This window comes from Coregonus lavaretus (assembly GCF_964263955.1).
Source record: "Coregonus lavaretus genome assembly, chromosome: 7".
Lineage (NCBI taxonomy): Eukaryota > Metazoa > Chordata > Actinopteri > Salmoniformes > Salmonidae > Coregonus > Coregonus lavaretus.
In genome coordinates this window covers 17,548,949-17,569,638 of record NC_139994.1, presented here as the reverse complement: position 1 = coordinate 17,569,638, position 20,690 = coordinate 17,548,949, and the positions used below count along the sequence as shown (strand labels likewise).

Sequence of the window (20,690 nt, the reverse complement as noted above, 5' to 3'; positions counted from 1 at the left end):
GCTGCCGGTATGGTGTGTTCTTCCTCCTTTGAGGACAGTAAATCCCTCAGGTTGATGGTGTTGGTCAATGGGTTAAGGTTAGGCTCAATCAGACCCTCTGACTGGAGAGGTTGACTGTTTGCCCTGTAGCCTGCTGAACTCAAATGAACCCTTTTAAGACCAATATTGGTAATGAATACATTCAAAATGCAGCTCAATGGACTTTGTATTGACTGCCATCATCATTTACATTTACATCATTTAGCAGACGCTCTTATCCAGAGCGACTTACAAATTGGTGCATTCAACTTATGATAACCAGTGGGACAACCACTTGTTTCTTTTTTTTATGGGTGGGGGAGGGGGTAGAAGGATTACTTTATACTATTCCAGGTATTCACATTGAAGAAGCCATCCCATGTGGTGAAGCAACTACACCAGGTGAGTTCTGAGTGTATAAAGCAGTAGCCTACATGTACCTGCAAGTTAGCCTCTTCCACTAGGTTATCCATTAGCCTACATGGTCCATTGCTACCTGCAATAAGAGGATGCAAGCCAATTTTGCAGGAATACTTTGACATGCAGGAAACTTCATGAAGCCTAATATGACCATCATAAAGAAGAGATAATAACATCTCATCTCTCTGTGTCACCCTCTGCTGATTATTGGGAGTGTAGGTTGACTTCACTTTTTCATGATGTATTGATAACATTATATATACTGTATGTATCCACAATGGTCAGAATCAGCTCACACCTTTCTGTTGCCCCCCTTTCCAATTTTAGAGCGGTGCTCAGCTAGCTCTCTCAATTTGACATTGTCATCGAGTGTGCCCAACCGAGACGGAATCCATTGCCCAGGATAACTCGAGCTTCGTCTGCTACTGCCTCTGCTTTTGCACCCACACTTCCGCTCCGCGAGAGGCAGAAGACACGCGTCCAGGCGACGGAGGCACTCACAGACACAAAGAAAGGTGGGCCTATCTAACACTAAATGCTTTTAAAATATCGAGAAATATGTATCCATATTGTATTGTTTGGCGCGTCTGAGGGGTCGACATTTGGATCTCCACAGTGGATAGATTCTAGCCGTTGGGGTTGAAATTGAGGAAAATGGTCTGTCCTAAAGACTGGACTGAGATCAGCTTTAGCTGCCTATCGAGGGATAAAGATGCCATTATAAAATCTAATTGTAAAACACATTGGCTTCGGTCTACAGATTCAACTAGTTTGGCAAACATGTTAGGCATATTTTCTTATGTGTGTTTGATTGAAGAACATCTGATTTCAAAGTGAAAGTTTCATCAAGTCAGTGAATGCTCAGTGGGAATGAAGAATGAGGTAGGTTTCCTAAACGAATGCGACATCGCCCAATCAATTTTAGGCTACTTGGGCTATTTAATCAATTGAGGAAATGAAGCTATAGGCTACCCCCTCGTCGTTCTTATTTGGCTGTAATGAAATGTAACCATTTCGCAATAAGAGCTGAGTGTGTTCCTTTGTTGTAGCACAACCCAGCTAAAATAACGCTTCAGTGCAAACATTAATTTGAGGTCAGTAGGCTGATCTGTTAGAGCGTTATGAAAAAATGGGGGTAATGGTTTGACGATAAGCAGGATAAATTCATATTGAATTGTGTGTGTAAACCTATGAACACGTCGTTGGTTGGAGCCTAACAAGAGTTAGGCTAAAGGTCGCATTGATGGCGCTGGTTATTGATCGCCTACATTGAATATTTGCAGTGCAGTTGAACTGGGGGGGGGGGGGGGGGTGGATCTTAGGTGTGTTTGTTGTTTTTCTGTAGCCTGAATGTTTATTTTTGTTTTTGTCTGTACAGATCGGTATGTCGGATGAGGATTCGCGTGCCAGCATTAGTTCTTCTTCCTCAACTCATCAGCAGTTAGAAAAAAACACGCCTAAGAAACGAGAAGAAAGCAAAGCCAGCATGAACAAGACTTCCAAGCTCCTCTCCACCAGCGCCAAAAGGTAAGGCTGATTGTGGCTGTCAAAGAAAGGCAATGTTTCACTGAGTTTATATTTTGTAATACCGTGGCTCATTCGCCGCCACTGTTGTTACAATATATCGTCTTATCATTGACTGGCGCGTGTCACTATAGTGTTTCATTTACAGTGGACCATTTTCTGAATTCGGTTCTGTTTAGATAAATATGAACTTTCGAATAATGTTTCTAATTTTTTATTTTAACCGTTTTTAATATGTTCTTAACCATCTAAGTGTATTTTTGTATTTTTTGTATTTTTAGTCATTTAGCAGACGCTCTTATCCAGAGCGATTTACAGGAGCAATTAGGGTTAAGTGCTTTGCTCAAGGGCACATCGACAGATTTGTCACCTAGTCGGCTCGGGGATTAGAACCAGCGACCTTTCGGTTACTGGCACAACACTCTTAACCACTACGCTACCTGCCGCCCCTTAGTGCACAGTTGTCAAACTGGAAATAGCCTATGATTCAATGGATGACTAACTTATTTGCATATTAACTTTAAGTGTTTATTGTGAAATTGTGGTAAGAGGAAATCAAAACATATCTGGCACAATGCGGTCTATGTATAGTTATATTTGTCCTCATCCTGTTTTACTAGCTGCCTTGATCCTTTGGTAAAATTAGCCTTCTGGATATTTTGAGTGTCTGCCATGACAATGTATCTTGTTCCCTGTTATTAATCTTCTGTAAGAATCAAGACCATGTGAGTAATCATTTTCATTTTTGTGCATTATTTCAGAATTCAGAAGGAGTTGGCAGACATTACTTTGGATCCCCCACCGAACTGCAGGTAGGCATGTGTGTGTCGCATGTGAGACATGATGCACACAGTTCTTCTGACATGCATCCTGGAAGGCCAGTAAAGTGGTAGAGAAGAGATGTGCTACACACACACACACACACACACACACACACACACACACACACACACACACACACACACACACACACACACACACACACACACACTCTAGAGACAGGAGATATACAAGCAGTTCCTTGTCATGTGTTAATGAACCTCGAAGGCCACTGAGGGAGTTAATCTCTGTATGTATATGTTCAATGAGGTCAGAATTTACGCTCTGCTGCTGACAAGGTGCTGTGCTGCAGTCAGTCTACACTTGCCAGTCTACACTCGCTTAGGGAACTGTGGGTCATGATGATCCTGTCTAGACCTTGAGACCGAGCTGATTACATGTTGGAGCAGCTCTCCAGACCACAAGTTGGACACACACACACACACCAGTTCCAAAACAGACATTTAGCTATCTGATGACCCTGGCATATGACTGCTATGGATTTGGCAGAGGCTGGCTCACTCAACATGTCTGAGAGAGTAATGACATGTTTTGAGCCAGGAGCTTTATACTCTGCATCTGAAAAAGACCATGAAGGAAGGAATCCTATTTGACTGACTATAGTCATTCCATCCATAGGTGGGCTTTGTGTGGCCTGCTCTAGTCTAGTCTAGTGGTGCTGCTGTGGTATTGGGAAGAGGAAGGAGCTCTGGTTAATCCAGAGGGATTATGGGGGTTTATAACCACATCACCACGCGTGGGCCAGATGCTTGGAACCCACTTGCCCATGGGAGAGCGAGAGTGGGCTTTGGGGGGCTGACCCAGTGAATTATGTTCCAACCAGAGACAGTCTGTTGCCACCTCAGTGACCTGACTGGTGGACTGACCAGACCTGGTGGTTGTCATAGAACGGAAGTAATTCAGTGAACCACGCTTGTGTGATGAGTCGCTTTGCCTGAGACCCGAAGACTTACATTAGCTCCCTGAGCTAATGCCTAGGCTTTAGCTCCGCAGGCTAGCACAGTCTTATGGCTTGGAGTAGGAGACCTGGGTTCGAACCCAGTTGTCAGAAGAACTGTCAATGATGAGTCTAGGCCTCCAGAATGGCACAGTGGTTTAAGGAACTGCATCGCAGTGCTTGAGGCGTCACTACAGACCCGGGTTCAATCCCGGGCTGTGTTGCAGCCGGCCGCGACCAGGAGACCCATGAGGTGGCGCACAATTGGCACAGTGTCGTCCGGCACAGTGCCGCTGAAACGATCGCCAGTTGTACGGTTTCCTCTGATACATTGGTGCGGCTGGCTTCCGGGTTAAGCGAGCAGTGTGTCAAGAAGCAGTGCGGCTTGGCAGGGTCATGTTTCGGAGGACGCATGGTTCTCGACCTTCGCCTCTCCCGAGTCCATACGGGAGTTGCAGCGATGGGACAAGACTGTAACTACCAATTGAATATCACAAAATTGGGGGTAAAAAGTGTATGTAACTTCTCACTGTGTATGTAAACACACTGGTTGTGTTCTCTATGCTCTCTTTACTAAGTAGCTGAAAAGGGGAGTTTTTTTGTACATCTCTATATTTTGTATGCTTCATTGAACACAGTCTGTTAATTTGGCTATGAATAGAGAGGAGGCTAGGCCAGGGAGCTAGGCCGATGCCTTGCAGATGTGTGCTGGATTACTCATTGATGAATCTGTCTGTGCTGTGTTTCTGATGAACACCATTATGCCCTTAACACACTTGAGATGGGCCAAGCTGTACTGCACTGGCCTGGTATCCACCATAATTGCTGGAGCCATGATGCAAATGACAATGTGAAAAGAAAAGATCTGAGCCAGCCCGGTATGCCTACAGTGCAGATAGTGTGAAAAGGGCATTTGTGGCCTTGGATCTATCTTTAGATGCACCATACGTTCTTTGCATGAGGCAATTAGAAAATGTTTTTGTCAGTAGTTTTCATTAACCTGTCAGTAAGTCGGTTTCCCTGAACTGGATGTTTTCTGCCATAGCAAGCATGTCATGTTTTCTGGCCACTACATGGCAAGTTCCTCAGATGCCATTCATCAAAAACAAATTATACTTGACACGGAGAATGCCACACACACACCCCAGCCTTATTTTATTTTTAAACGGTCTTGTCATAGTGCAAACATCACACACTCATTTCCTTCCCCCTCACTTGCTTTCTCACTCACATTCATTGGTTTTCCTTAGCTTGCTCTTTGGCTATTGCTCCCTTGCACTTACATTTTTTCTAGCACGTTTTCCTTACTTTGACAAACACACTCTCGATCTCCCTTTCTCCCTCCCTGTCCCTCCCTTCAGGATGTAGCCTCTGGGTGTCCGGCCTTGCGGTGGCGTCTCGCTGAATTCCTGACATTCTCAGAGTTAGGGCTCATGACAGTAATTGAACATTGAAAGCTTGTACAGTGTGTGTGTGTATAACTGCACTGTGATAGTGGTCCCCAAATTTTGTTGTTGTTATTTTACAGGTTCAGCCATAGTAGTACGGTGCCCCTGGAGCAAATTTAGGTTAAGTGTCTTGCTCAAGGGCACATAGACAGCTGTTTCACCTTGTTGGCTTGGGTATTCGAGCCAGTGACCTTTCGGTTACTGGCCCAACGCTCTAACCGCCAGGCTACCTGCCGCCCTAAGCTTACAGTACCTGGTATTCTCAGGCAGTCTTCCATCCAAGTACTAACCAGGCCCGACCCTGCTTACCTTCCTAGATCAGACGAGATCGGAAAACAGTGGGTTTCAATTTTACTCACCCCCCTCACTGTGTAGCCCCAGCATTGACTGCTGGCTAATGAGTGTTCTGTGTTTGTGCTTCTAAAGGTGTTTTCACTTCAGGAAGCGGGCCAGTAGTTATTGTAAGCCATTTGAGGTGCTTGTGATTCTTTGTTTCCTCCCTCTAGTCTACTCTGAGCTAATGTTTAGAGGGAGAGATTGAGAGCCAAGGATTTTTTTTCTCCTTATCTTAACCCAAAATAGTGTGTTACTGTTCCAGTGTTGGAGCTGTTGTATGTGTGACTGTGATGGCTGCCGTAAGGTGTGTTTGATTGCTGCCAAGGTCTCTGTAAAGCTTTGCATATCTATAAAAAGGACTCTCCCCTGGGGAGGAAATGTCTAGCCCATGCTGCGTTGTTAGCTAGCTCTAAAAACCCAAAGTACTGCTGCTACCTACTGTACGTCTGAGCTGGTATTTCTGAAAGGAGTTTGTGTTTGTTCGGTAGTCATGATCATTGGAGTTGGACCCAGTGTTGGGATAATGGAGGCTGTTTTGCTTGCTGTGTTCATGGGTCCGTTGGGAAACTGTTGCCTCTTGTTATATTTTTAGATGTCTCTTTTCCAGAAGAGCCCTGTTTAGCACAACACATCAAAACACAATATACACATCAGTTTTATTTTTATCGCTTCGGTACTATACTGAACAAAAATATAAACGCAACAATTTCAGAGATTTGACTGAGTTACAGTTCATATAAGGAAATCAGTCTCTTTAAATTAATTCATTAGGCCCTAATCTATGGATTTCACATGACTGGGAATACAGATATGCGTCTGTTGGTCACAGACACCTTAAATAAAAAAAAGTAGGGGCGTGGCTGTTCATTGTAGCCTGTGGAATGTTGTCCCACTCCTCTTCAATGGCTGTGCGAAGTTGCTGGATATTGGCGGGAACTGGAACACGCTGTCATACATGTTGATACAGAGCATCCCAAACATGCCCAATGGGTGACATGTCTGGTGAGTATGCAGGCCATGGAAGAACTGGGACATTTTCAGCTTCCAGGAATTGTGTACAGATTATTGTGACATGGGGCCATGTCACATGAGGTTAGGGTGGCGGATGAAAGGCACGACAATTGCCATTAAAACTTTAATCGACAAAATGCAATTGTGTTCGTTGTCTGTAGTGTATGCCTGCCCATACCATAATCCCACTGCCACCATGTGGCACTCGTTCACAACGCTGACATCAGCAGACGTGGTCTGGGGTTGTGAGGCCGGTTGGACATCCTGCCAAATTCTCTAAAACAACATTGGAGGAGGCTTATGGTAGAGAAATTAACATTAAATTCTCTGGCAACAGCTCTGGTGGACATTCCTGCAGTCAGCATACCAATTGCACGCTCCTTCAAAACTTGAGACATCTGTCGCATTGCAAGATACGTGTTTCAAATCTCTCTTAGAAGTGCTGAAAGTAATATGCTACAGTACTGTAAATTAGAGTACATTACACAGTTTTCACTTAGGCAATACACTTACCTTACCCAACAAAATAGACAGAAAATCTATAATTCTCATAATATCTATCCAATGTGTAATCAAAGGTGTGATCAATGAAGACATCCTCTACAATCATTCATGCAAAAAATATTTACTTTTTCTGATATAATTGCAACATAGGTGTACTGTCTAATCAAATGCAAGGAATTAAATGAATGAAAATAAAACATAACATTTAGCACGCATTCATTTGCATCAAGCCTGTCTTGAGCATTTGGCCATAAATTCCCATCCACATCACAGTGAATGTCCTCATTGTTCATGCACTGCGGGAAAAGCCTTTTGGCATGGCGAATCCAAGCTTGACATTGATCTGCATTAATGTCGTCACATGCCTCATCCATGGCCAGAAGGAGGGTGGCACCCTCATGGGGATGGCGATCGTACATCTTCCACCTCCATGCTGAAAAAAGAACCTCAATAGGGTTGAGGAAAGGAGAGTATGGGGGCAGGTATAGGGTCACAAATCAGGGATGGGCCCGAAACCATGCCTGAACCACCTCTGCATGGTGGAACCTGACATTGTCCCACACAATGACATATGTGACCCCTTCCCCTTGACAGGCCTGTTCAATTTCATTGAGAAACACAATGAGGTGTGCAGCGTGGTAGGATCCAAGTAATGGCCTACGTCCTACCACACCATCTTCAGAGATAGCTGCGCACATGGAGATGTTTCCCCCACATTGTCCAGGCACTTGGACGGTCGCCCGCTGGCCGATGAAGTTCCGCCCACAAAGATATACTTGTGATGGTTCACAGCAGCATTAAGCACCATCACCCTCTAAAAATATATTTTGGTTAGTTATTTTTATAGTATAGTTCAAATATGATATTGTGAAGTAGCATGTGCATCAAATAGTAACAGTAATACAGTATCGTGCTGTACCTGAACATACTCGGTCCGCAGTTGTTTAACCTGGTTGATGTTTCTCTCAAAAGGCACCAAGTAAATGTGTTTCATAGATTCCTGGTGCCTCTTCAAAAGGCGGGCGATTGTTGGTAGGCTGATGGATGCCACATTGGCAAAGGTGTCATCGTTCTCCTCAATGGCCTGCTTTATTTCGGACAGCCGTATGTCATTCCTGGCCCTCACCATTTCCACCACTGCCCACTCCTGCTGGTTGGTCAGCACACGGCCACCACCATGGGGTCTTCTGTCAATTCTGAGGGTAGAACAGAGTATGCTGTCATTAGATCAAACTGTAAGAATACTGTAATGTTTTGTGAATTTACGTGCATTACAATATGTCATTTACTGTAAATGTAATGGTAAAGCATAGTGCATATCCTGCAGACTTACCGGCTTTCTTGGCGAAATGTTCTTATGATCAAATTGACAGTTGATCTTTTCAGATTGGGGTGAACAAATCTGGCAGCCTCGTCCATGGTAAGGCCTCTGTTTACCACATGGTCGACGACGATGGCCCGGACTTCATTAGACAGAACAGATCCCTGCCATCTGCCTCCCTCTCTCTGATGCCCACCTCTTTGACGGGGCCCATGCCCACCTCTTTGACGGGGCCCATGTCCACGAGCGCTTTCATATCTTCCTCTCCCTTGCTGTCTATCCTGCTCCATGTTGAAAGAAATTGCAAGTGTTCACACACCCTTTTATATGGTGACCAATTGTGGTTACCACTATGTGAAATCAATTAGCAGTAACAAGTATCATGATTCATACATGTCATTTAATTTATACTTTACAGTCTGTAGTTTAAAAAAAAAACGTTATTTCTGTAGTTCTCAAATTCTTTCAAATCTATAGGTATAAAAAACGGTTAAGTGATTAATCATTAAGCGCAGTTGGATTAAGTGATGGTCAAATGTATTTAAACAAATGAGAAGAGAATCATATGAAAAGTATTGTGAGCATTGCTTTGTGAAAGGCAATTACTTTATATGAAAGGTATTTCTAGATGAAACACTGATTAGGTTTGGTGAAAAAGTTACTGTGTGATTTTGTGTGTTGTACATAGTCAATTGAAACGTGCTTAAAGTTTGGAAGAAACAGCCTTTTGATGATCTGTTTTTAGTTTTGTACGATGAGTTGTGAAATTCTACCACATACTTGAGAAAATAGTACCAAAGCGATTTAAAAAAAAAAACTGTAAACTACACATCCATATACACGTGAACAAAATTTGAGTGAAATAAGCTTTTTGTGTGTATGGAACATTTCTAGAATCTTTTACTTCAGCTCATGAAACATGGGACTAACACGTTACGTGTAGCGTTTATATTTTTGTTCAGTGTGTATATATATATTTTTTTCGCCAACTCCCTACAGTACCTCTGCAGACCCCCGGTTGTACAGTCGTGGTCAAAAGTTTTGAGAATGACACAAATACAAATTTTCACATAGTCTGCTCCTCAGTTTTGATGATGGCAATTTGCATATACTCCAGAATGTCATGAAGAGTGATCAGATGAATTGCAATTCAATGCAAAGTCCCTCTTTGCCATGAAAATGAACTTAATCCCATTTCCACTGCATTTCAGCCCTGCCACAAAAGGACCAGCTGACATCATGTCAGTGATTCTCTCGTTAACACAGGTGAGAGTGTTGACGAGGACAAGGCTGGAGATCACTCTGTCATGCTGATTGAATTAGAATAACAGACTGGAAGCTTTAAAAGGAGGGTGGTGCTTGAAATCATTGTTCTTCATCTGTTAACCATGGTTACCTGCAAGGAAACACGTGCCGTCATCATTGCTTTGCACAAAAAGGGCTTCACAGGCAAGGATATTGCTGCTAGTAAGATTGCACCTAAATCAACTATTTATCGGATCATCAAGAACTTCAAGGAGAGAGGTTCAATTGTTGTGAAGAAGGCGTCAGGGCGCCCAAGAAAGTCCAGCAAGCGCCAGGACCGTCTCCTAAAGTTGATTCAGCTGCGGGATCGGGGCACCACCAGTGCAGAGCTTGCTCAGGAATGGCAGCAGGCAGGTGCGAGTGCATCTGCACGCATAGTGAGGCGAAGACTTTTGGAGGATGGCCTGGTTTCAAGAAGGGCAGCAAAGAAGCCACTTCTCTCCAGGAAAAACATAATGGACAGACTGACTGATATTCTGCAAAAGGTACAGGGATTGGACTGCTGAGGACTGGGGTAAAGTCATTTTCTCTGATGAATCCCCTTTCCGATTGTTTGAGGCATCCGGAAACACCTTGTCCGGAGAAGACAAGGTGAGCGCTACCATCAGTCCTGTGTCATGCCAACAGTAAAGCATCCTGAGACCATTCATGTGTGGGGTTGCTTCTCAGCCAAGGGAGTGGGCTCACTCACAATTTTGCCTAAGAACACAGCCATGAATAAAGAATGGTACCAACACATCCTCCGAGAGCAACTTCTCCCAACCATCCAATAACAGTTTGGTGACGACCAATGCCTTTTCCAGCATGATGGAGCACCTTGCCATAAGGCAAAAGTGATAACTAAGTGGCTCGGGGAACAAAACATTAACATTTTGGGTCCATGGCCAGGAAACTCCCCAGACCTTAATCTCATTGAGAACTTGTGGTCGATCCTCAAGAGGCGCATGGACAAGCAAAACCCCACAAATTCTGACAAACTCCAAGCCCAGAAGTTAATTGACAGCATGCCAGGGCGGATTGCAGAGGTCTTGAAAAAGAAGGGTCAACACTGCAAATATTGACTCTTTGCATAAACTTAATGTAATTGTCAATAAAAGCCTTTGACACTTATGGAATGCTTGTAATTATACTTCAGTATACCATAGTAACATCTGACAAACATATCTCATAACATTTACATTTTAGGCATTTGAGCAACTTACAAATTGGTGCATTCAACTTAGGATAGCCAGTGGGACAACCACCCTTTTTTTATGGAGGGAGGGAGGGGGGGGGGGGGGGGGGGGGGTAGAAGGATTACTGTTATACTATTCCAGGTATTCCTTAAAAAGGTAGAGTGTCTCCGGAAGTTGGTCAGTAACTCCGCTGTCCTGGCGTCGTGGGGGAGCTTGTTCCACCCTTGGGGTGCCAGAGCAGCGAATAGCTTTGACTGGGCTGAGCGGGAACTGTGCTTCCATAGAGGTAGGGGGGCTAGCAGGCCAGAGGTGGATGAATGTAGTGCCCTCGTTTTGGGTGTAGGGTCTGATCAGAGCCTGAAGGTAAGGAGGTGCCGTTCCCCTCACAGCTCCGTGGAGTGTGCGGAGGAGCGGGTGACATGAGAGAACTTGGGAAGGTTGAACACCAGATGGGCTGCATAGTTCTGGATAAGTTGTAGGGGTTTAATGGCACAGGCAGGGAGCCCAGCCAACAGCGAGTTGGAGTAATCCAGATGGGAGATGACAAGTGCCTGGATTAGGACCTGTGCCGCTTTGCAGCATGAACCTGCAGGATCGGGTCACCGCTTTGATGTTAGTGGAGAACGACAGGGTGTTGTCCAGGGTCACGCCAAGGTTCTTTGCACTCTGGGAGGAGGACACAATGGAGTTGTCAACCGTGATGGCGAGATCATGGAGCGGGCAGTCCTTCCCCGGGAGGAAGAGCAGCTCCGTCTTGCCGAGGTTCAGCTTGTGGTGGTGATCCGACATCCACACTGATACAGTGGGGAAAAAAGTATTTAGTCAGCCACCAATTGTGCAAGTTCTCCCACTTAAAAAGATGAGAGGCCTGTAATTTTCATCATAGGTACACGTCAACTATGACAGACAAAATGAGGAAAAAAATCCAGAAAATCACATTGTAGGATTTTTAATGAATTTATTTGCAAATTATGGTGGAAAATAAGTATTTGGTCAATAACAAAAGTTTCTCAATACTTTGTTATATACCCTTTGTTGGCAATGACACAGGTCAAAAGTCTTCAAGGTTTTCACACACTGTTGCTAGTATTTTGGCCCATTCCTCCATGCAGATCTCCTCTAGAGCAGTGACACTGGGCAACACAGACTTTCAACTCCCTCCAAATATTTTCTATGGGGTTGAGATCTGGAGACTGGCTAGGCCACTCCAGGACCTTGAAATGCTTCTTACGAAGCCACTCCTTCGTTGCCCGGGCGGTGTGTTTGGGATCATTGTCATGCTGAAAGACCCAGCCATGTTTCATCTTCAATGCCCTTGCTGATGGAAGGAGGTTTTCACTCAAAATCTCACGATACATGGCCCCATTCATTCTTTCCTTTATACGGATCAGTCGTGCTGGTCCCTTTGCAGAAAAACAGCCCCAAAGCATGATGTTTCCACCCCCATGCTTCACAGTAGGTATGGTGTTCTTTGGATGCAACTCAGCATTCTTTGTCCTCCAAACACGACGAGTTGAGTTTTTACCAAAAAGTTCTATTTTGGTTTCATCTGACCATATGACATTCTCCCAATCCTCTTCTGGATCATCCAAATGCACTCTAGCAAACTTCAGACGGGCCTGGACATGTACTGGCTTAAGCAGGGGGACACGTCTGGCACTGCAGGATTTGAGTCCCTGGCGGCGTAGTGTGTTACTGATGGTAGGCTTTGTTACTTTGGTCCCAGCTCTCTGCAGGTCATTCACTAGGTCCCCCCGTGTGGTTCTGGGATTTTTGCTCACCGTTCTTGTGATCATTTTGACCCCACGGGGTGAGATCTTGCGTGGAGCCCCAGATCGAGGGAGATTATCAGTGGTCTTGTATGTCTTCCATTTCCTAATAATTGCTCCCACAGTTGATTTCTTCAAACCAAGCTGCTTACCTATTGCAGATTCAGTCTTCCCAGCCTGGTGCAGGTCTAGAATTTAGTTTCTAATAATAATAATAATAATATGCCATTTAGTAGACGCTTTTATCCAAAGCGACTTAGTCATGCGTGCATACATTTTTGTGTATGGGTGGTCCTGGGGATCGAACCCACTACCTTGGCGTTACAAGCGCCGTGCTCTATCAGCTGAGCTACAGTGTCCTTTGACAGCTCTTTGGTCTTGGCCATAGTGGAGTTTGGAGTGTGACTGTTTGAGGTTGTGGACAGGTGTCTTTTATACTGATAACAAGTTCAAACAGGAGCCATTAATACAGGTAACAAGTGGAGGACAGAGGAGCCTCTTAAAGAAGAAGTTACAGGTCTGTGAGAGCCAGAAATCTTGCTTGTTTGTAGGTGACCAAATACTTATTTTCCACCATAATTTGCAAATAAATTCATAAAAAATCCTACAATGTGATTTTCTGGAGAAAAAAAAATCTCAATTTGTCTGTCATAGTTGACGTGTACCTATGATGAAGATTACAGGCCTCTCTCATCTTTTTAAGTGGGAGAACTTGCACAATTGGTGGCTGACTAAATACTTTTTTTCCCCACTGTATGTCTGCCAGACATGCAAAGATGCGATTCGCCACCTGGTTATCAGAAGGGGGAAAGGATAAAATGAATTGTGTGTCGTCTGCGTAGCAATGATAGGAGAGACCATGTGAGGATATGACAGAGCCAAGTGACTTGGTGTATAGAGAGAATAGGAGAGGGCCTAGAACTGAGCCCTGGGGGACACCAGTGGTGAGAGCATGTGGTGCGGAGACAGATTCTCGCCATGCCACCTGGTAGGAGCGACCTGTCAGGTAGGACGCAATCCAAGAGTGAGCAGCGCCAGAGATGCCCAACTCAGAGAGGGTGGAGAGGAGGATCCTATGGTTCACAGTATCAAAGGCAGCAGATGGGTCTAGAAGGATAAGAGCAGAGGAGAGAGGGTTTGGATCAAGAAGGTAATTCTGAGAGAGATAGCAGGAGAGTTGGCTAGAGACGGCACGCTCAAGAGTTTTGGAGAGAAAAGAAAGAAGGGATACTGGTCTGTAGTTGTTGACATCGGAGGGATCGAGTGTAGGTTTTTTGAGGAGGGGTGCAACTCTCACTCTCTTGAAGACGTGAGAGGGTGAGGTCAAAATAGGAAAGGAGTGGAAAGGAGGCAGAGAGAAATGAGTCAAAGGCAGATGTAGGGAGGTTAAAGTCACCCAGAACTGTGAAGGGTGAGCCATCTTCAGGAAAGGAACGTATCAAGGCGTCAAGCTCATTGATGAACTCTCCAAGGGAACCTGGAGGGCGATAAATGATCAGGATCATAACACTGAAGCAGCGAACTTTGTGAAGACCAATTCTTGTGTCATTCTCAAAACTTTTGACCACGACTGTATACCCCTGCCCTGGAGACACCAATTCCTCAAATTTTAAAGTGCGTTGGAGATCATTCCAAACGTAAGGTGCAAAAAAAGTAAAAGCAGATCTACCCAACTCAGTGGAGCTTGAAGAGATCTCCATAGATGGCCATCCCTGAGACCGCATCTGGTATCTCGTACTTCTATAAGTTAACAATGAAGTAAGGTACGGCGGAAGTTTATGCAGGAAGGCTTTATAAACAAAAAGAGTGCAATACATTGATCTACGAGACTTCAAAGAGGGCCTGCCTTCTTTCTGATACAGAATGCAGTGTACTGAACTTATCGCCCGTAATACAGTGTAGTGTGTTATGATAAACTGCTTCCAATGGCTTCAATACAGTGGCAGCTGCATTCATAATCATATAGACAATATCCTCATAGTCTATAACCGTATGAATGTCGACTGAATTATTTGTGTTCTCCTATTTAATGAAAGGCATGACCTATTCCTGTAAACTAAGCCCATTTTCATTCTTAATTTCTTAACTAATTCATCAACATACTTTTTGAAAGATAGCTTTTTATCAATCCAGATGCCCAGATATTTATAAGGGGGGACACGATCAATGAGGGCACCCTCCGATGTGCGTACGCATAGATCATCGGATACATTTTTATGTGATTTGGAGAGTAACATGTACTTGGTTTTACTTACATTAAGTACCAATTTCAATTCAACAAAGGTTAAGCACACTGTAGATAAACGTTTTGAAACTGAAAATTAAATGAGTGTTAAATTGAGTGTTTCCAAACGGTTTCTGGCAGCTAGGCAGATGGGTTTCCCCTCTTCAGTTTATTCTGATTCATTCTGATTCATATCACCGGGTGGTTTTACTCTATGCGTCTCCTGAAGGCCTTGTGGGAACAGAACGGATATTAGAGATGTGGTTTATATCCAGCCAGGGAGGGAACACCTCTGGGGAAACAAGACAAGAGAGAAGAAGTAAACCCACCATAAAGCATAACAACGATAAACTGTGTGAATCAATTACATCAAACTGACTGCTAGTGTTTCGTGAATGAAGAAAACAGCCTTGACGCATTCCCATTACTCCTGGAATACTAAGTAAATATTCCCTTTACATTACTGAAAAGAAGGTTCACTCACAGGCCAATTACCCACAGAAATAGAATAGATAGTATTATTTATATATATATACTGCATCTCTGTGCGATTGCCATTATCAGGAATGGGTAGTGTTTCTATAGTCTTTCAGCCGCTCTGTTGAAGTGGTGTCATTATGCTATATTTTCTGTTATGACTGCCTAGTGTACATTAACACTGTGTTTCTGGTTATTGCTATTAAAAAGAGGTAGTGCCAGCAGCTGCTAGTGGGTTAGAGATGATGTGATGACAGACGGTACACATAAAGAGGACAGTATCTGCACTTAGACATATTCCTGGCAAGCCAAGGTGTCAAGTGAGAGTTGAGATACAGACTGGAGCCAGGAGTTGCATTCATTATGCTGGCCCCTGATACAACTGGCCTGTTTATTTTTTCTTTTTTCACCTTTATTTAACCAGGTAAGCCAGTTGAGAACAAGTTCTCATTTACAACTGCGACCTGGCCAAGATAAAGCAAAGCAGTGCGATAAAAACAACAACACAGAGTTACATATGGGGTAAACAAAACATAAAGTCAAAAATACAACAGAAAATATATATACAGTGTGTGCGAATGTAGTAAGTTATGGAGTAAGGCAATAAATAGGCCATAGTGCAAAATAGTTACAATTTCATATAACACTGGAATGATAGATGTGCAAATAGAGATACTGGGGTGCAAATTAGCAAAATAAATAACAATATGGGGATGAGGTAGTTGGGTGGGCTAATTTCAGAAAGGCTGTGTACAGGTGCAGTGATCGGTAAGCTGCTCTGACAACTGACGCTTAAAGTTAGTGAGGGAGATAAGTGTCTCCAGCTTCAGAGATTTTTGCAGTTCGTTCCAGTCATTGGCAGCAGAGAACTGGAAGGAATGGCGGCCAAAGGAGGCTGTGTACTGTGTACTCTCACAGGGATGACAATTTGTATTTACACTTGGACGATTAGCCCCAATTGTGGGCAAAAGGATTCCAAATAAACAAACAAGCAAGCAAAAAAACAGTATCACAGAAGTAAACAATAACGTTTTGGAGAAGCAGAAAAATGAGCTATTGCACTTGTTTACCTCACTGATGCATTGAGTGTAGACATTTTGATGGTTCTTCATCAGAAACAGTCTCCCAGCTGAAATGTGGACTGATCTCGCCCCACCTTCCCTTTCTCTCTCTCTGTCTGTATCCTGTCTCTCTGAGGTCAGAAAATAAGCCCCTGTCTGTTATTGAACTGAATGACAACACAACAGTGATTATTACAGTGTGGCGTATTGAACTGAAAGACTACACTGACTGCAGCATGGCATATCACCCCTGCCGGGAACATTACGTGACATTTGTCTGTTGGGGAGGAGAACAGACTCTCCTCTGTGGCTCTGCTGTGTATCACACACATCTGTTGTCAGAGAAACCACACAGGCTGGATGTTTTAATGTGAAATGATACAATACTTCTGTATACAGATTTTTGGCATAGAATTAGGAACTGGATTTTAGACTGACACTATCCTGTGTTTTTGGCATAGAATTAGGTACTGTATTTTATACAGAGATTGTGCTGTGTTTTTGGCATAGAATTAGGTACTGGATTTTATACAGAGATTGTGCTGTGTTTTTGGCATAGAATTACAGTGGGGGAAAAAAAGTATTTAGTCAGCCACCAATTGTGCAAGTTCTCCCACTTAAAAAGATGAGAGAAGCCTGTAATTTTCATCATAGGTACACGTCAACTATGACAGACAAATTGAGGAAAAAAAATCCAGAAAATCCCATTGTAGGATTTTTAATGAATTTATTTGCAAATTATGGTGGAAAATAAGTATTTGGTCACCTACAAACAAGCAAGATTTCTGGCTCTCACAGACCTGTAACTTCTTCTTTCAGAGGCTCCTCTGTCCTCCACTCGTTACCTGTATTAATGGCACCTGTTTGAACTTGTTATCAGATAAAATACACCTGTCCACAACCTCAAACAGTCACACTCCAAACTTCACAATGGCCAAGACCAAAGAGCTGTCAAAGGACACCAAAAACAAAATTGTAGACCTGCACCAGGCTGGGAAGACTGAATCTGCAATAGGTAAGCAGCTTGGTTTGAAGAAATCAACTGTGGGAGCAATTATTAGGAAATGGAAGACATACAAGACCACTGATAATCTCCCTCGATCTGGGGCTCCACGCAAGATCTCACCCCGTGAGGTCAAAATGATCACAAGAACGGTGAGCAAAAATCCCAGAACCACACGGGGGGACCTAGTGAATGACCTGCAGAGAGCTGGGACCAAAGTAACAAAGCCAACCATCAGTAACACACTACGCCGCCAGGGACTCAAATCCTGCAGTGCGAGACGTGTCCCCCTGCTTAAGCCAGTACATGTCCAGGCCCGTCTGAAGTGCATTTGGATGATCCAGAAGAGGATTGGGAGAATGTCATATGGTCAGATGAAACCAAAATATAACTTTTTGGTAAAAACTCAACTCGTCATGTTTGGAGGACAAAGAATGCTGAGTTGCATCCAAAGAACACCATACCTACTGTGAAGCATGGGGTTGGAAACATCATGCTTTGGGGCTGTTTTTCTGCAAAGGGACCAGGACGACTGATCCGTGTAAAGGAAAGAATGAATGGGGCCATGTATCGTGAGATTTTGAGTGAAACCCTCCTTCCATCAGCAAGGGCATTGAAGATGAAACGTGGCTGGGTCTTTCAGCATGACAATGATCCCAAACACACCGCCCGGGCAACGAAGGAGTGGCTTCGTAAGAAGCATTTCAAGGTCCTGGAGTGGCCTAGCCAGTCTCCAGATCCCAACCCCATAGAAAATCTTTGGAGGGAGTTGAAAGTCTGTGTTGCCCAGCGACAGCCCCAAAACATCACTGCTCTAGAGGAGATCTGCATGGAGGAATGGGCCAAAATACCAGCAACAGTGTGTGAAAACCTTGTGAAGACTTACAGAAAACGTTTGACCTGTGTCATTGCCAACAAAGGGTATATAACAAAGTATTGAGAAACTTTTGTTATTGACCAAATACTTATTTTCCACCATCATATGCCAATAAATTCATTAAAAATCCTACAATGTGATTTTCTGGAATTTTTTTTCTCATTTTGTCTGTCATAGTTGACGTGTACCTATGATGAAAATTACAGGCCTCTCTCATCTTTTTAAGTGGGAGAACTTGCACAATTGGTGGCTGACTAAATACTTTTTTTCCCCACTGTAGGTACTGGATTTTATACAGAGATTGTCCTGTGTTTTTGGCATAGAAGTATTTTTTGGGGGGTGATAACACTTATGTTTCACATTGATTTCTAATTAGTTTTTCTGTTAGCATGAATGTTAAGCGTGCATTTTGGACGATGAGTAATGACTAGGTGTCGTAGATCATTTCTGTGTTTACATTACTCAATACTGGTGGGTGGTGTTAATCCAGTGGACTATCAGGAGCTCCATTCAACCCCTGTCAACTTGTCTTATGTCACTGAGCAAATAAACTGCATAGCACTCTAGCTTTGTTTTGTTTTTACTACGAGGCGATGACCTGACTCATGGCAGGTTACGTTGGTTATGAGTTACATCGATAATGCTGTGAATTATTATTACAATGAAGATGCCTACATTTAAGTTGTTCTGTTTTCTAAAACACAAGTATTAGCATTTTAATGTGTTAGTTAACCTTTACTTTTGTGAGCTAGTTATTAGTTTGAGATAACAGCCATTTTAGAAGGCATCAATCTCTATAAATCATATAGAATGTGTGTTTGTATGTTCTACAGAGAAGCCAAGTGTAAAGCACTATATTATTGCATTCCTTCATCACTCTGTCTTTTTGTCTTTCACCATTCATGTCTCCAATGCCATGAAACAGTGCAATGTACTCTATGTTGCCTGTTTGTGCCCTTGCAGTGCGGGTCCAAAAGGAGACAACATCTATGAGTGGAGATCCACCATCCTGGGACCACCAGGCTCTGTGTATGAGGGAGGAGTCTTCTTCCTAGATATCGCCTTCACACCAGACTACCCCTTCAAACCACCCAAGGTAAAGACTCCAATCAAAACAGCTGACTCAAACAATGAATAGAACATTCCTCGAGATTACACAGCTTTGTAGGCTACCACTTTCTCACTAGAGAAGGGAACTTGTTATTGCTATGTTGACCGCTGGAGGAAGCGATTGCGCTTGGATTTTATTAAAATGCAGGGCCTCTAGTTAATGGTCAATTTAACCAAACCAACCAACCAAACCAGGCAAAAAAATGCTTGAATAGAAATGTGGCTTCCATGATTAGACTGAACATGGGTTTCCATCCTCCAAGCATTGTTGAGCAGATTCTGTTTGCGTTTCTTTCAGGATCTACCACTGTAACATCAACAACAGTATTGATCTAGAGAAACTTTGTTGTTTCCTAGGTGACATTCCGTACCAGGATCTACCACTGTAACATCAACAGTCAGGGTGTGATCTGTCTGGACATCCTGAAGGATAACTGGAGCCCCGCCCTTACCATCTCCAAGGTGCTGCTGTCCATCTGCTCCCTGCTCACTGACTGCAACCCCGGTAAGACCTAAGACACCACATACTACTGTAATGCGGGTTTGATTGAATTAATTAATTACAGTGGTTGATTTGAAGTACATTGTGGAGTCGAATTTCAAACATTGTCATATGTGGAATTCCGTGTGTGTGCGTGCTGGCAGGTCAAAGCTATTGTTGATGCCTTATCTATAACTCTGTGTATTCTCCACCCCTCACAGCTGACCCTCTGGTAGGAAGCATCGCCACCCAGTACACAACCAACAGACCAGAGCACGACAGGATAGCCAAACAGTGGACCAAGAGATACGCCACATAGACACACAAGACTGGGTCGTATTCATTAGGGACTGAAACGGGGAGGAACTACTTGGACTTGTCCAATAAGAAACGTTAATTTCTGTTTCCCGTTGCATACCCTAATGACTACAACCCTGAGCAACATGAGAGGGGGAGGTGTCACCCTTCTAAGATGACTCTGGGACGGTTGGGGTCAGGAGTGGGAAGATTTTTATCTTGGAATTTAAGTAATCTCCTGATATTGTTTATGGTATTTTTTAAGTTCTCGGCCCGTATATTATAATGAAGATTTTGGTAATAATGCTTTTCTATGTGTTTCCTTAACGTTCTGTAAATGATGCATTTTTTGCTAATTGTGCTTCGAAATGAAATTAATTTTACAAAATTGGACTGCTTGTATAAAGGTGTGTCACACAGCATGATTTCCTGGTAGAATTCCAAATCTCATGTCAATTTCACGGATAATAAAGTTGCCGTTGGTGTAAGCTCTCTTGCATATCTATAATTTAATCTGCTATAACATATTGCTGAAACATTGGTATTTTAGCC

At 43.4% G+C, this 20,690-nt stretch overlaps 2 protein-coding genes across 2 annotated transcripts; one reads left to right on the top strand and one right to left on the bottom strand.

The window, feature by feature from the left end:
* The first annotated feature begins 612 nt into the window (after positions 1–612).
* LOC311132700 (ubiquitin-conjugating enzyme E2 E1-like) lies at positions 613–20,630 on the top strand. Its single transcript, XM_084165972.1, has 6 exons — positions 613–953; positions 1,817–1,965; positions 2,724–2,774; positions 19,214–19,346; positions 19,718–19,865; positions 20,063–20,630. The coding sequence occupies exons 2-6, from the start codon at positions 1,823–1,825 to the stop codon at positions 20,158–20,160; spliced, it is 573 nt and encodes a 190-aa protein (XP_084022098.1). The 5' UTR covers positions 613–953; positions 1,817–1,822; the 3' UTR covers positions 20,161–20,630.
* On the bottom strand, positions 4,239–15,755 carry LOC311132701 (uncharacterized protein). Its single transcript, XM_084165973.1, has 4 exons — positions 14,864–15,755; positions 8,372–8,640; positions 7,958–8,234; positions 4,239–7,852 (listed from the first exon to the last, which is right to left on the bottom strand). The coding sequence occupies exons 2-4, from the start codon at positions 8,455–8,457 to the stop codon at positions 7,703–7,705; spliced, it is 513 nt and encodes a 170-aa protein (XP_084022099.1). The 5' UTR covers positions 8,458–8,640; positions 14,864–15,755; the 3' UTR covers positions 4,239–7,702.
* Positions 20,631–20,690: the final 60 nt, after the last annotated feature.